The sequence below is a fragment of the Aulonocara sp. 'chitande type north' Nkhata Bay genome, linkage group LG5 (genome assembly GCF_057382095.1).
Source record: "Aulonocara sp. 'chitande type north' Nkhata Bay isolate Kocher_YH1m ecotype deep benthic linkage group LG5, A_spYH_male_GT1.1, whole genome shotgun sequence".
Taxonomy (NCBI): Eukaryota; Metazoa; Chordata; class Actinopteri; order Cichliformes; family Cichlidae; genus Aulonocara; species Aulonocara sp. 'chitande type north' Nkhata Bay.
Genome location: NC_141348.1, coordinates 18,701,514 through 18,718,219, shown reverse-complemented (window position 1 = coordinate 18,718,219; position 16,706 = coordinate 18,701,514). Strand labels below are relative to the sequence as shown.

General features: G+C 41.3%; 2 protein-coding genes across 2 annotated transcripts; one reads left to right on the top strand and one right to left on the bottom strand.

Moving 5' to 3' along the window:
- The first annotated feature begins 199 nt into the window (after nt 1-199).
- LOC147330214 (cytokine-like protein 1) lies at nt 200-2,990 on the top strand. The gene is made up of 4 exons (XM_086291836.1): nt 200-440; nt 525-569; nt 884-1,030; nt 1,129-2,990. Exons 1-4 carry the CDS (start codon nt 294-296, stop codon nt 1,228-1,230), a joined length of 441 nt encoding a protein of 146 aa, XP_086147962.1. The 5' UTR covers nt 200-293; the 3' UTR covers nt 1,231-2,990.
- Nucleotides 2,991-9,407: 6,417 nt separating this feature from the next.
- msx1a (muscle segment homeobox 1a) lies at nt 9,408-12,396 on the bottom strand. Its single transcript, XM_086291835.1, has 2 exons — nt 11,722-12,396; nt 9,408-11,517 (listed from the first exon to the last, which is right to left on the bottom strand). The coding sequence occupies exons 1-2, from the start codon at nt 12,152-12,154 to the stop codon at nt 11,099-11,101; spliced, it is 852 nt and encodes a 283-aa protein (XP_086147961.1). The 5' UTR covers nt 12,155-12,396; the 3' UTR covers nt 9,408-11,098.
- Nucleotides 12,397-16,706: the final 4,310 nt, after the last annotated feature.

Sequence of the window (16,706 nt, the reverse complement as noted above, 5' to 3'; positions counted from 1 at the left end):
ATCTTGCTTTTATGTAATGACGGGCAGTAGGACAGAAAACACCGCAAAATCCGTCCGCCCATTGTCAGCAGGGAGAAATCAGTCACCGCTGCTATTTAGACATGGCTGATTTGCTCTCCACAACGCAGAAGATCCCAAATGTCTTTTTGGGGGTTTTTTGTGTGAGCTGTGCTGCTCCTCCACGTCATCCTACGTGTTTTTTTTCTTCCACTCCATCCTTAAAACAGCAGCCGGCCCTCCTCTGTACTACTTGACAGCCTCTACCAGTCCAGTCCTGCAGAGCGTTATCCGACATGAAGCTGGGACTCGCAGCTCTCCTGTGCCTCTCCAGCCTCGTGTGGCTGTCGGAGTGCACACCTCCGACCTGCTACTCCAGAGCTCTCGACCTGAGCAAAGAAATCATGATGCTGCTGGATAAAATACACACTTCTCATCGCACGGTAAGAGAGTCTACGTTTGTGGCGCTTTTGGCATCTTGATGCCACCAGTTATTTAACTCAACTCTCATGTTTGCTGGGTTGCAGAAAACATGTGCTGAGATTCTGCCTGCCATCTTCCTGGACGTGCATGTAAGTTGTTAATTTTTTAAATGTTCAATTTTCTCTTACTGTATAATTTCCCAGTAAATGAAGCGCTAAATGTATCAATTTAATACAACATCAACTGACTAATTTAGCTGTTAAACTGGCAGACGACAAATATTTCCTGTGGCAAATTTGTACAGTTTGGATATGTGCATTGAGAATGCCCGAGGCACAAAATCTTAAGCTTTGATTTGACCTGATGTGCAAATGTTTGCAGTTTGACAGCTGCGCTGTGCAAAAGAAAAAAAAAAAGTATTTCTCTTGGAGATTGAATGTAAATACTTGTTTCATGACTCCAGAACTCCTGCATCACTACCAAGCTCCGTGACTTTCTTTACGTGGTGTTGAACCATCCCAACCAGTACTGCAGAGAGAAACCCAGAATGGTTCTGCTGAAGCGCAAAATCCAGAACCTTTACAGCATCATCACCAGAATCTGTTATCGGGTAAGCACTCCGCAGTGTGTGTGGGTTTCTTTTTGAGCTTTTATGTTTTCAAGTAGAGCAGCTACACCACATGTTTCTTGTTTCTTGTTTCTTGGCAGGACTTGGTGTTTTTCACAGATGACTGCCAGGCTATTGATACTGGAAACACCAGTCCTTACTATGCAGAGGACAGGCTTCAGCTGCTCCAAGAGGACAGATGATCAACAAAAACACAGATATCCGGGCATACGCTGCTGTTACATTCATATAAATACCACAGTAACAACACGTAGAATGGTAGAACATGCACCATAAACACCACATACTAAAGTGTATCAGATGCAGCATAAACACATCATAAGGCTTTGGTAGTGCACGCAGTGCTGCTTCACACTGTACCCAGTTGGGTACACACTCATGTTATTGGACATGCATGGCTACATTCCAGCAAGGAGTGCAGAACTTTCCACAGGAAATTTGCTGAATGCCAACCATGCCGATGAAAACCTTGAAATAACAAACCAAGGGAGCCAGCCTTAACCGCTGCTTACTTACCAGGGCTGATCAAAGCTCCGCGTGTCATTAAGAGAAATATATCGTTGTTGTCGCAACCTGTAGCCTGACAAACATGTATTTGAGGGAGCACTGTAACGCATTTTGTAAACATCTGAAGACCTGAACATGGTGGGGAAAGTGTTATGCAAGAAATAGATATCTAAGCCATGCTTGTACAGTATGTTCCTTCTGATAGGGTTTGAAAGAGTTGTGTCAGTTCTGCTGCTTGTACTCATGCTGAATGAATATCATGGATCAACGGCATTAAGCAGACTGAATGTAAAATAACAGATGTATCACTGTCAGAGAGAGAAACTCACTGCCTTTTATGAGTACTTACCCATGATTACCCACATATGCAATAAACCCTCTCTTTATGTGTCAGAGTTCATGCCCTTGTTGATTTGTTCTTCAGAGTTATTAAAAAAATGTCTGCCAGTTGTTTTTGGAAAGAAGGGATTATAAAAACAAAAAGAAAAGAACTGGAGGGTGAGTCAGCAGAGGAGCCCTCCCTGAAAACATTATTCATACTCTTAACTTGTTTTTCATTCAGCTCTTATTGATTAATTTAACTTAATTAGAAAGCTTTTTGTTTTTTATTTAAAGCTGTTCTGTATTGAGTTACCACTGTGTCATTTGTCTCTTCAGTAAGCGGTGAATGTGTTTTGAAATGTGACCCATTAACTGTGACTGAAAGAAATCCACAGACAAAATGACTTTTTATTTCATTTTGGCGTTTTGGCCACACAAGGTTACTTGGACAAATAATTATGCTGAAATCTTGGATTTTCAAGACTGTTCTTCCCAGATGTGAGTTGTGGCCTTTGCTGCCCTCTGTTGCTGAAACCACACAACCAACCTACGGAAAATCTCCTACTTTTGTTAATTTATACAGACAGAAAAGAATTCTGGGATTTGTTGACCTTTCAAAACTAAAATGTACAAGAAAAAGTTGTCCTCTTTTCACATACATTTTTCAAAGTGTGAAACTGTTTTCTCATCACAGGCTGAAATTTTGCTTTTTATGTATACAGCACTTTTCTCAGCGCCCTATATTACTGCTTGGATGTCATTCAAACAATTATGAATAGATCTGCTTTATGAGTCATTTTGGATGAGGTCATGGTGTTTTGAATGCCGGCCTCTGTGGCGATGCAAGTCCTTGGTTTCCGTTCATATCAGTGTAAAAATAAAATGGAGTGCTTGAAATTACCTGTAAGGTACAGCATTACCTATTAGACATTCTCATTTAAATTTTTTGACAAAAGACAAGAGGCTTAATTATTTTTACATGACAAAGTTGCTCTTTTCTTTCACTGTCAAGTCACAGAAAGAATGGCCAAAACAGGAACATGCTTCATGAAAGAAACCAGTTGAAAATTCTAGTGAATTATTTAGCTCTTGAATTTTTCATTTGACATCAATACATCAATACTATTCAAAAGTAGTCTGAAATTCTGATCTAGGTTTGCTTTTTTGTTTATTTTTTAGAGTAATTGATGTATCTGATGTTGCAAGTGTAAAGTATTATGTTTTAAATTTGTCCCAAGTTTACCGATGCCTGATGCCACCCCAGCTTGTTGTTAGATTTGCATTTTTAAACATTACAGACTGAGATTACCTAATGTGTTCAGTGTATTGTTGAGCTCTAAAACAGCTGGTCATAAGTACATCTAGACTGTGTTGTCTCTCTCTTTTTTTTCACTTTTTATTCAGCAATTTAAATCAAGAAAAACAGAACAGGTGGGATACTGCATTGCACTGCATTCTTACAAAAAGGTAGCTTGCTCCTCAGCTTACATAAAGGCGACCCATTTCTTCAACTTCTTTAGAAAGGTGTCTCCTTTAGAGTTTGGCAAGAAAGTCAACCTCTCCATTATAAAGATTCCCCTAACAGTGTCAATCTATTCATTAAGACTTGGAGGGACTTTGGTTTTAATATTCAGATACTGGATTTATCCTTGATAGGTAGTTCTCATTTGTTTCATAGTCAAGTCTCAGCTTTAGAAGGATTTTGACAGTGCTCTGATCTGTCACAAGGTGGTGCTGATTGACCTATAATTCTACATCTTATATCATTCTACATGTTGTACATCTGCAACAGAAATGCATTTTAAACCTAACCTTTGAATGAAAGTAATACTAGAAAAAACACTTTTAAAGGGTCTTACACTGTTTATCTTTCAATTGCAGTATTTTTTAAGCAATCATCACCCTCTGATTCATTTTGTTCAGAAGCCATCACTTGACCTATCCGTCTTAGGTAATTATAAGCCTTTTTCCATCCATGCTTTTATTTAAAAAATTCTTGAAAGAGTAGTTGTAAAACAGCTAACTGAACATATGCGGTGGAATTGTTTATTTGAAGAGTTTCAATCTGGTTTCAGAGCTTTAGTGAAGGTTACAAGTGATCTTCTTTCAGCCTCTGACAGTGGACTCATCTCTGTGCTTGTCCTGGTAGATTTCAGTGCAGCGTTCAATACTGTTGACAATAACATTTTATTACTGCGATTAGAACATGCTGTAGATATTAAAGGTACTGTGCTGCAGTGGTCTGAATCATATCTATTTAGTAGACTCCAGTTTGCTCATGTAAACGGAGAGTCCTCTTCACACACTAAGATTAATTATGGAGTTCCACAGGGTTCTGTGCGAGGACCAGCTCTGTTTACATTATACATGCTTCCCTTAGGCAGTATCAGTATTAACTATGCAGATGACACCCAACTTTATCTGTCCATGAAGTCAGATAACACACACCAATTAGTTAACTACAGTAATGTCTTAAAGACCTGGATTACCTCAAATTTTCTGCTTTTAAATTAAGATAAAACTGAGGCCCTGAAAATCTTAGAAATGCAGTTTCTAGCCAAATGCTTTCTCTGGATGGCATTACTCTGGCCTCCAGTAACACTGTTAGGAATCTTAGAGTCCTTTTTGATGAGGACATGTCCTTAAATGCACATTTTGAACAAATATCTAGGACTGCTTTCTTCCATTTGCACAATATCTATAAAATTCTTTTAGAGTGGCGCTGAAAAACTAGTTCAGTGCAGCATTTATTACTTCTAGGCTGGACTAAAAACTCCCTGAAAACCCTTCAGTTAATCTAAAATGCTGCAGCAAGAGTGCTGACAGGGACTAGAAATAGAGCATATTACTCCTGTATTGGCTTCCCTTCATTGGATCCCTATTAAATCTAGAATTGAAATTAAAATCCTGCTCCTCAAATACAAGTTCTTTAATAATCAGTCTCATTGTATCTTAATGACATCAGAGTACCACATCACCCCATTAGAGTTCTTCACTCTCAGACTGCAAGTTTACTTGTGGTTCCTAGAGTATTTAAAAGTAGAATGAGAGACAGAGCCTTCAGATTTCAGGCCACTCTTCTTCTTCTGTTTCCGCTTTTAAGATTAGGCTTAAAACTTTCCTTTTTGATACGGTATGTTGATAGGGTTGGATCAGGTGACCCTGAATACACCCTTAGTTGCGCTGCAATAGGTGTAGGCTGCTGGGGGATTCCTATGTTGCATTGAATGTTTCTTCTTCAGTCACTCAGTCACTGGCTATGTGTTTATACACCTCTCTACATTTAATTATTTTTTATTATTAATCTCTGGTTCTCTTCCACAGTGTGTCTTTGTCCTGTCTTTATCCACCTAACCCAACTCGGGTTAAACTCTTTCACAAGTATAGTACAGCTGGACCATTTGAAGTTCAGTGCACACACACACACACACACACACACACACACACACACACACACACACACACACACACACACACACACACACACACACACACATATATACACAATAAGCAATAAGCAATTTAAGCAAAAAAAATTGAAAAATGCTAGAATACTGTGCATCATAAATATTGGGTCTAACAAAAATACTCAGTCTCTTTTTAATAAATATATAAATGACTCGTACATTTATATATTTTATAGTTTGGATCATGTTGCATAAGCATTTTATTTGATCAATTTTCTGCATGAATCATCAGGTCTGAACTCTTCACAGCTGATTAACCTACCCTGCAGAGGCGAAAAAGTTAGCAAACGGCTCTTTAAGAAATCCGCCTGCAGTGCGCTAATAAAGCTTAATTGCTGAGCTTGTTAATCATCATTCTAGGGCCTCAGAATCCACCTTCTTTTAAGGCAAACGAGAACAGATCATTTAAACCACATGCGGCCAAGTTATTAAACAATTTTATGTCCTGTGACACTGCACCAAAAATGTTAAATGCTGCACAATAAAAGCACAACTTTGCCGAAGGGTGACAGAAATCATTGTCTGCCTTGCTAAAATAAATGTCCTTATAAATGACAGATCATAAACTTATTTACATGAAAGGATCTCTGATGCAGTTTGTGATTTCGTTTGGTTTACGGGGTTTTCAGGCAATTTTCCATCACATTTAGCACTTTTATTGCACTTTAAAAGAAAACGCTGCCTCATTAGAGCGCATAAGAAAATGTTTCCCCCTTGTTTTCCACTAGATGACTGGCGCACTCAACGCGATAGTTACAATAATTACGCTGTTTGGCAAATGTGGCTGTGTAGTGTTCGGGCTGCATGGCGATTCAAAACTCTCATACTGCAGAGCCACGTTTCTCCCACGCCTGCAGTAAAGGCACCTTTTAAACGCACAGTTCAGATTATGAGCTCGCTCGCTCGGGTCAGCAGGGCACCGATGCAGTTCAACAAACGTGGTTGTAAACGAATCATTTAACAGTTCCACTCCTGATGGCCTCTTTGTTGTCCCCGTGGTTAACGACCTGAGCCACGTGCAAAGTCAGGTCACGGGCACAGGCCATTGAGGGCCTGTGTGACACGTAACGGAGCCAAAACGGTACTGCCCCCTCCGGTGGGCCTTACCGTCCACGTAAGCGCGAGAAGGACAGTAATCCAGTAATCTACACATTCTGCATGCAACATTTGTAATACCATATATATATTTGACAAACAGATGACAGTGGATAAACTAATTGATAAACTATTGGTTTAAAATAAATATATTTAAATGAAACTGATATAAAATCTGATCCTGTGAGCGCATATACGCCCACCGTCATATATGCCAAACTACTACTGAGAGATTATTGAACTTTTAAAAAAAATATTCTCTTTTGTAAATTCATTTTATTCCCATAAATTCCCGCAAATTTGGGTTGAATAGTCATCTTTTTTACGAGCTTTCTAACATTAATATTGTCCTAATCTTTTAGTTTTCACTGAAGGGTTTCACACTATTGCTGAGGCCTTTATTCGTGGGTTAATTAATAGCTATATGTTTGTTAGCTTCACTCTAATGGGGAAATAGGTTAAAAAAAGACAGGGCAGGAGAGAGAAAGTGTTTTCAAAATGTAAGAACTTATCAGCAAGTGATATTTGCCAAAGATGAAATTTATTTTCTCTGTTTTTCCTATTTGACACTGGATTTGTAGATATTTTTGTTTTTTGTTTTTGTTTTTTTTTAAAGAAATTAAATACTTTAACTTAAAGTAGGAAAAGCATGCTAAGTTACAGTACCGTTTACAGTGATTTTTCCTGGTGCAGGACAGGCTGCGGTGTCCATGGTCACTATTAGATTAGGTTGAAGGTAGCAATCTGATGATGCTCTGTATAGTTTCTATTGCCAAATTCCGCCTTTATACTGAACTGAAACTGGTTAAGGAATGGAACCCAGTCATGATCGTATGATAGCTCATATAATAGGTGCTAATATATCGCAGACTCCAGTTGGCTAAATCCATGAAAACAGTTGAACACAGTCTGTGCACAAAGAAAAACAAAAATCTACTGGCGCTCACATCAGAGCGGATGTTAGGGTTCCATCTCCTTTCATGTTACATTCCACTTTAAATCCTGCCTTTAGTTACAGAGCATGGATGCGTATTTGACATTACTCGGAGTTCAATTAATTATTTTTAAGAAAAAAAATCACATAACATTAACTTATTAATATGGGAGTTAAATGCGTTAAAAGTTTATCTGTTACTACAATCAATCCTCAACAAGCGCCCACGAAATGTTTCTTTTAACAGTTTTAACAGAAGTATTTCGAAAATAGCTTTAATATATTATTGTTATTCATAATAATAATAATAATAATAATAATAATTTATTTTGCTCACTAAGAAAATAAACGTTTAAGTTGAAAAGAACCAAAGGCTTACCACGAAACAAAATATGAATAATCGCATTGTGTATTAAGTAGTAATTCATGCGTTTTAAATGGATGGTTTTGGTTAGGTCAAACTTTGCAGTTATTATTATTATTACTGGAACAAACCAGGCTGTGTTATGTTACTCTGCGAACAGTAGATGGTGTTGTGGTACCTGAAAAAAGTTGGGGGGGTTTCAGATTTTATGGATTTTGGCTTTAAAAAGGTGTAAGGTCAAAATGTCTCCGTATTTATTTATTTTTTTTAAGTAATAACAATAGCCTATTGTGAGCATCGTTCTTTACACTTGTTGTTTATAACATTTGCAATATTGCATATCTTGGTAACACTCTAACTTTTTGTATTTAAAAATATATGGTCTTTTTTTTAAATAAAAATCGATACCCTTAATGTGCAGACATTTTCAAATCATTTACACAGTTGTACCATAATTGTATTTATTTAGAAAACAACATCAAATTACAGTAACAAATTTCCGAACTTTCTTTAACTCAAATGTAAGTGCTTTCATAATCTCTACTTGGTTTTATTCTCTAAGCTTCTTTAATGATCAAGTAGCATACGGGTAAAATAATGAATTGTATCGTTTTGAAAATAAAGAGAACAACCAGTTTAACCCATATTCATGGCTTAATACGCTTCAACGAAAGGCCAGTCGGCGTTTTTTCAGTTCGCTGTTTCCTAAAACTACAAATTCACACTGATCGTCGTAATTGATCGGGACTAACACGAATTGTGTGATATGAATTTTTTTTTCTGAGATACTTCATTTAATAATTCAGCCCAAAGAGCCACATAACGCAGGCCTATCCCACATGAAAAAGTAATGCAGAGTAAAGGGCCCATTCCTTAATCATTTATCCAGGCTGCTTTGACGGCATCTAATAACCCATTTTTCTTTCGTGAGGATCAAGAGGTTTTACTATGGAGTCAAACAGCCTCCTGTGATCTTTTGGATGATCTAAACAAGTGACTTTTGTTTTCTGTTTGGCTCCTGGCAAGATAGAGTGCTGGAGACAAAAGAATGAAAGAGTTTCAAAGAATCGGCCGATCCCCTTAGGCTCTTTTGTGTCAAGTTTCTCTTCTTTTTCAGATAGAGCGTTCATCCGTGTGATTTGAACCTATTGTCGGGGATTATGTATAAATTCATCCCTCATGGACGGACTGGAGATTATCTGAGAAAAATAGATGAAATTTAAAAAACGGGTATAAATCAAATCGAAAGAAAAAAACACTTTACCTTAAACTCAGACTGAAAGCTGTAATATTGCAAAAACTTCGAAGCCGAAGGAGAAACGTGTCTTTGAGAGTGCCTGAATAAATGGGAAACTCTTTGGGAACACTTTCCAGGACAGAAACCTTTCAGAACTGAGGAGGAGGAAATCACGGCGCACTGAGGAGTGTTGCCCGTCCCAGTCCCCCGTTGACATTTTAGGAATGATAAAAGTTCCGCCTTGCCTGGAGCTACAGCCACGCTGGAGCCGGCCTCTGTCTGTGGCAGATTGCCTTTGCTCATTACAGCAATTATTTTACTCGAGTTTAACCCCTGCTTGAATGGCAGGGAAGTCAAAAGAAAGCCTTTAAAACTGCTGTGGAGTGGCCTGTAATCCCCCCCACCCCTTCTCCACCTCCTCCTCCTTTATCTGATCCGCAGAAAATGGCAGAAAATGACTCCGGTGTTCAAATTCAGGTTAAGATGTTTTCTTTATGTGCCACATGGCTCCTGACACCCTGTCTTCCCCCTCAAAACGAGGTGTCACCTGGCTCGTTTTACACCCTAAATGCACATAATGACACTCAAGCGGATAGTTTACGAGGAGTTTAGCCCCGGAGAAGCAATCTCCCAATATTTATCGGCGTGTTTTGAAGTCAGCACAACTGGTTGTCTCACCCCCTTCTCTTTCTCTTTCTTCCTCTCCCGCAATCTCCACCCCCTCTAAACTCTTCTGGCGCCAACAAAATCTAGGTTAGTTGTTTCAAAGCGAGAGGCGACAGCTGTAGCAATACATTCCACCAAATACCATGTGACAAGTTTAAATTCACAGCGCACACCAGCCGGAGCGCACAGTGAGTGTGACAGGCTCAACTGCAAGGAAAACTAAAGCAAATGTGGGGCTTTCTATTGTCACTCTGTCAGTATGGGTCACGTGAAGCCTTTAATCGTCCCTGTGACGTTTTAAAATAAAAATAATAATTAAATGTTGAAGTCATCGAGCTCATTAGAAGCCTGTTTTTTAATTTCTACTCCTTAATAGACCTGATAGATTTTTTTGAAGTAGAAGAAATATTTTTTTCTGTTCATTAAGGCGTTAAAAAGATTAAATACTGACTAAAGTTCCTTACAGTAATTTGCCTCACCGTCGGCGCAACAGTGTGCATCCTGTCAGTCAAAACGAGCAACCTCTCAGTGAAAAAAGAATAAACAATTTATTGTTAAGTTATGTCACAAATATATTCATAATATAAATGAGGATATTCTTCAAATATACATTATTTTACAGTACAATTATCCCTTCCGAAGGGAATCAATCCGACAACAGACAGTGCTGTCATAAGAAAATAATAAAAATAACAATAAAAAAAATGCTGTGGTTTTCAAAATTCACAAAAGAGCACTCACCTATACTGGATTTAGTAACCCACTATAGTTACGCATTGATATGAATGCAATAAAAAGAAAGAAAGAAAATGAAAAGTATGGATGTTGTGGTGTGGCAGCAGCCTACAGATGCAATTTAAAAAAAGCCCAGCCTAAAGTTTTTTTTGGTGCATAGTCTCTGATGTGCAGCCCTTTCGCCTTTTCACCTGGCTGTAAGCACTCGCGAAGGAGTGAGCTGTGTGGCCACAGCACTACAGTCCATACTTAAAAGTCCATTAGTGATATACCATAGGGCTACAGGTTTAAGCTGTTTTCTACCTCCGCGCCGCAAAAATGTCCACCTTAAAGTCATTTAAAGTCTCATCCTATTTATTCAAATAAGATTTTACATTGTTTATGTTCTCCTTCGTTCAAATTCATTTCGGTACAACACAGTTGACATTAAATGACGAATTAAAGTTGGATTATTTGTGCAGTGTGGGAACTTACTGGCGAGGTCTAGAGAAGTGCCTAAACTTCAAGAGCCTCAGAAGGGGGGGGGGGGGGGGGGGGTCTGTGAAGAAGCCTCGCCCTCACCTGACAAGGTGTGACACTGACCTCGGCACCAGGATGCTTCTTTATGTGGTGCAGTGTCACCTCACTGGTCCAAAGGGGTCCCCTCTGAATAGGGGCCCTCACAAAACATCCTTAACCCCCCCCTTTGCGTCCCGCTGCTCGTTGCGCTCGTCCTCCGTCCTTGTCAAGCGAGGTGATACATACTGTATCCGACGTGAGCGGCGTACAGTCCAACCGGAGAAACCGGCAGCGAGTGCCTCTGGAACGGATGCGACCCTGCATAGGACGCGGGGACGTGCGTACCGAGAGGAAAGGAAATCCCGAAAGCTGGAGGCAGCATAGGCTTTGCTGCCATTTTCAGTTTTTCAAGTTCTGCCTCTTGCAGGCGTTTGGCCTTAGCTCTTCTGTTCTGAAACCAGATTTTAACCTGGGTCTCCGTCAGGTTGAGAGAACTGGAGAACTCTGCGCGCTCGGCGATAGAAAGGTACTGCTTCTGGCGGAACTTCCTCTCTAGGGCGAGCAGCTGGGATGTGGTGAAGGGGGTCCGGGGCTTTCTGTTCGTCTTGTGTTTTCGCAGTGGACAGGCAGGAGGACTCAACCTTCCTATGGGAAGACAGAACGATTTAATTCAAAACTCTGGTGTCGACGCGCAATGCCAGATCAACACAAGACCAACAGAAAGTATTACAGACATGTAAAACACAATACCAAGAGAAAAAAACTAGATATTCTCGCTTACATATGCTTATATCGCTAAGAGACATTTTTAAATTCTAATTTAGTAACTTAACTGAAACTTAAACTTACTTGGAGATGTGGGAGAAAAGCGTGGACTCTGTATCCACGAAGTCCTGTCTTTACTGTCCGGGCTCTCGGGTTTAATCAGCACGTCTTCGGGCATGTTCATGATCTCGCCCACTGAAAATGTAGAGCTCATAGGTAAAGTCGAGACTGGTGTATCCAGGCTACCAAAAGAACCCATCCGCGCCCCCTTTCCCAGCACTTGGGACGTCCCGGCTACAGAAGCAGGATCCGGCGATGGCACCTCTTTGCTGGGTTTCCTGTCAGCCATCAGCGCCTCTACGCTGAAGGGCAGAATAGGGACTTTTGGCTTCCCGGTCTCCCCCGTGGGACTCAAGCTGGTCTGCATTTCGCCTCTGCTGACGAGAACCGAGCGGGGAGAAATATCTTCAGCCTTCAAACCAGCAGCCAGAGCGGACATGGATATCGATGGGGCCATACAAGGCCGACCGGCACCGCTGAAACGACTCGTTACAAAGCAGTGTCGTGGGGAAGAGATGCTATTGAGTTGGTGCGGTGCTGCCCTAATGTGACGGTATCCTCATGTTTGTGTGGCCAAATTGGAGCGCAGCTCCTATAATAAGGCAGACGTGGACAGAGAGGCAGCCAATCAGGGAAGACGTGGGCTGGACCCGGAGTGAAAGGGGGCTGAAGAAAGTTTCTTTTTTTCTTCTTCTTTTTTTGCAACAACCAATGTCAGATAAACATAAACACGACAAAACTCTTGATGGAGTGTGGTTTCATCAACCCCACACCCCACCCCCTCGCCCCCAATCACTCCACCACCACTACCATTCTAGTGAGTAAAGCTCCAACCATGAAAAGCCAAGGGTGGTTTAAAGGCGTGTGGGTTCCTTCTATTATTGCCCCTACTCGTTTGCCATGTTTGATAACACAAATATACGGTCTCAAACATTTTGACTGGGTCGACCCATTTTCCACTTTGGCCTCGCAGTGCTTTAGGTAAGTCCTGACTGTTGCACAACAATTTCCTCCCTCTGTGCCACGCACCCCTTTTGGAGTGCGCAGTTTATTGATGGCTGCGGGGGCTCTAATCAGATTGAAACACACAGGCCTTCGCAGTCATTTAGGGGTAATTATCGGGCTTGAGGGGGGGTGTCAGTGGGATTTTTCCCCATCTTTGACTCCATCCCTTAAAGTAAAAAAAAAAAAACCCTGAAAACTGATGATCAGTGGGAGCCAGGGAGAGATATTTTAAACTGTCATTGATTTGCCTAGATGTAGCTCGCATACCCTCTCATTTTCTGGCCACTCCACGAAGAGGGGGTTTTATATAAACCCACTAAAGCTATCTATTCCCCCTGCATTTAAAAAAAAAAAAAAAAAGGGGGGGGGGGGAGCACAGCCCTGCCTCACTGGATGCACGCATTTGTAAATATAATATTCAAAAAGAAATCCCAGAAATTCACAAACCTTTGGAGTAAAGACAGGCAAGAGATTACCTTTTTTAATTGATGTATTTAGTGATTGATTTTGAGCGCAGTCAGTTCTCGTGATGGCTCCTGCGTTGCTAACTGCCAGGCATTAACAATCTGTCACGATTTGTCAGTCTTCCTAATGGGCAGACAACTTATGTTGTTTTTAGGCGCCAGCAGCGGCGCGGATCAAAGCGCCCCACGTTTTAGGGAGACTATTGAAAAAGTTGAACCCGCACCGAGAGCGCGGCACCGCCTCCTCCTTCTATCCGCCCTATAGCCCGGGGACACTGAGCCATTCAGCCTGAAAAATTAGTTTTCTCTCAGCCGATCGCACGCTATTTCCATCCATTCAAATGAGAGCTATAGTCGTGTAATAGCAGGCTTCTCAGAAGAAAAGGTCAGCGCCCACGGAAGGTTACTTGTGAGCCCGTATCCTCGCTGAAAGGGATTCCATGGTGCAAGTGTTTCCCAAGATACGCGTCAGACCGCGGATCCCTGAGGAGACGAGTTGTCATGACTCGGTGCGGGACTGTGTAGGGTGCTGAGACCTCGAAACAGTCTCAGGGAGGGAAATCCGGAAAATCCATGTTGTGCTGTAGTCATGGTTAAAAATGCAAATGTTTCCTTCGCATGAACGGTGCAAATAACATTCATCAGCGATTTGCCAGCTGTTAACGACAAAGTAAAGCCGATGAGTTAATAATTTGCTGTTCACTGAGGCTTGCCGTCAGTACATATCAAGGAGCCCACGCTGTGTGTGAATGATAGTTTCAGAGAAATGATGGATCCTGAAAAACAATATAAAATCATTCAAATGATCAGTTAAACTTCAGGTCTGTCTCGACTGATTTCCGGTTGTCACTTTCATTTTTAAAGCCTGGTTGCTGTTTTGGGGTTTAGAGCATATAAAATGGAAACGCGTAACGCGCACGTCACCATTTATCATCACCTCAGCTGCACATCCTGTGTGTCAGTCAGTGTGTGCGTGTCTGTGCAGGTAGGAGTCTCCACGTGGAGCTGTTGTGTGTTTGGAAACACTTCAAACCTCAAACCTGAAGCGAGTGGCATCGTTTCTGGAAGCTTTTGAAGTCACACCGGGGTCTCCTATATCCGACTGTCCCCTCTGCTTGGGGCTCAAACACTTAACCCGCACTCTTAATAAACAGAGAGTCCTCAAATAAGTGTGCGCAAACACAAATAGGCACACAATAAAGTTAAAGTGAACAGCATTGAGGTTCAACCTGCTTTTTTCCCGGTGATGTCCACTATGAAAGTAACGGATGTTTTGTTTTACTTTTAATAACACAGGTCTGTGATCAGGGAGTGTGTGTTTTTGCTTTAGTGACCACAATCACGCGATAATAACAATCTTCTGATATCCATCAGCTATTGACAGATAGTGTCTGGTGTGCGCGCTTCGCACACCAGACACTATTTCCTCACATATCTCAGAAAACGATGATTTTAATAAAGTCACAATTAACCCCCGCGGTGCCTGAACGCTGCAGTGTCATTGTTTCCGATTAATTTGCCTTGTGAACAGAGGGCCGGCGGTGCTGGCAAACAATGTTGATGCAATTAGCATCCCAAACAGTGACCTTAAAAAAAGAAAAAAAGAAAGACCGATATGCCGTGGAGAAGACGATTACCATAGCGTTTCATTTAAATCCCGAGGCAACAAATGAGGGCCGCGTTGAGTTACAAAAAACTGTAAGGCTCATCGGGCCTTTATTTAACTTAATAAACTACCTCTGATTCCTAGTGAGGAGGCAGGGACTCCCGACAAAGGCCTATTGTTGCCCGCTCTGAAAGTTGTCTTAACCCTTTTCATGCAAGGTCTGTCCGTTTAGACTGTAAAGACATAAAAGACAGAGTCCACGTCAAAAGGCATTTCGAGGCAAAAAAAAGTTTGCTCGACCTTCATCTGGGGATCGTGACATCGCGCGCGTGAGTATAACTGCTAAAATCTTGATTTTTTTGGAAACGAACAGGTTCCATCAGCGACGATGAAGTCCGGATAAATATTATCAGAACGCCTGACCTGTAACATTAAGTGGCTTTGAGTTAATTGGATGGCGACTTCGTGATGCACCTAAGAGAGATGAAAGGAACAGCCGGCAGTCCCGCCCAAGGTCTCCGTAATGATACGTAATGTATCCCATTTCAAAGCAATTAGCGCAATCAGGCGGATCGGGGCACTTTGCTGCCGCTAAGTAACAATGCCTCACGGCCATTTAAGCTTAAGATGCAATTGACACTCTGCAGACTGGTGGTTCAGTCGCTTTAGCAGGTGTACTCATCCAAAGTTCGCAAGTCTCCTTTTTCTGAAGACGGTTTTTAATTCTGTCAAACCTCGCTCACCCATCCAAGCCAAGGCTTCTAACATAATAGTCTGATTAAATCTTAAAGCTTACATGTTTTAAGCTTAAACATGTAAGCTTATATAACTTTGAACAGGAAATAAATAACATAACAAAGACTGTCTCGATCATGATTTTAAAAAAGTAAAATTGAATAAAAGTAAGAAGAAGAGTGTGGTCCCCATCAAAACATGCATTTGGAAAAATTACGCAAATTCAGCATTTTGGAAAACATGAACGTTGAATAGTCATGCATTTCGTGTCATTGTATTTTAGTTATTTCTCTGTGTGTGTGTGTGTGTGTGTGTGTGTGTGTGTGTGTGTGTGTGTGTGTGTGTGTGTGTGTGTGTGTGTGTGTGTGTGTTTGTTTACAGTGTAAGTCAGGGTGAAAAATTAAACAATAAACAGGATGATTATATATCCTGTAATCATCGTGCGCTGGTGTCTCAGAGAATCACAAAGGGCTCGTCTTTAAAGCAGCCATGCCCCGTGGAATAGCGTGGAAAAGAGAGCACAGAGAAATCAGATCAGATCCAAATGTGAAGCCGTGCCGAGCTGACGGCGATAGGTGCGTTTGCAGCTTGGCAGCGATTTCAACGACTGCGTGCGGGTTACGGAGAAGAAATAAAGACAATTGTTGTTTCTGTTACATGCCTGTTTCTCCGAGTCCATCAGATGCACAGCTTACTGAACTCTCTTCCCCATTCATCTCCCTCACCTTTCCCCGGCTGACAGGCAGGATGAATGCGTCCCCGCGGTGTTGATGAAAACCTTCTTGCGGTTCAGGGCAAAAAAAAGGGAGAGTGGGGTTTTCAGTCCCGGTTGTCGCCTCCATCCCCGGGGAGGAGGAGGAAGCATGTTGTTAAAGGAGACTCTCTAAAAAGAAATATCAGGATTTATGATGATTCAAGCTTGTCTGCTTAGCACTGATACCCCCGCAACCAAACTGCAAGTAGCCTACTGCAAATGACAGTCGCACCCCTCCCTCTCATAAGATCGTATGATGTAGAAAAAAACGGCACGCTTCGCTCGGCACTTGTTTTTCTCATACAGGCATATCAGTGGATTGTAAAACAGCTTGGGTGTTTGGCTCAAACGGCCCTGTTTGTGTTAAAACCACAGCAGCAGCACTAAGTTAAACGCACCTGTGACCGCGTCACGATCTGTTAAAATATTCATGCGCTAATCAAAA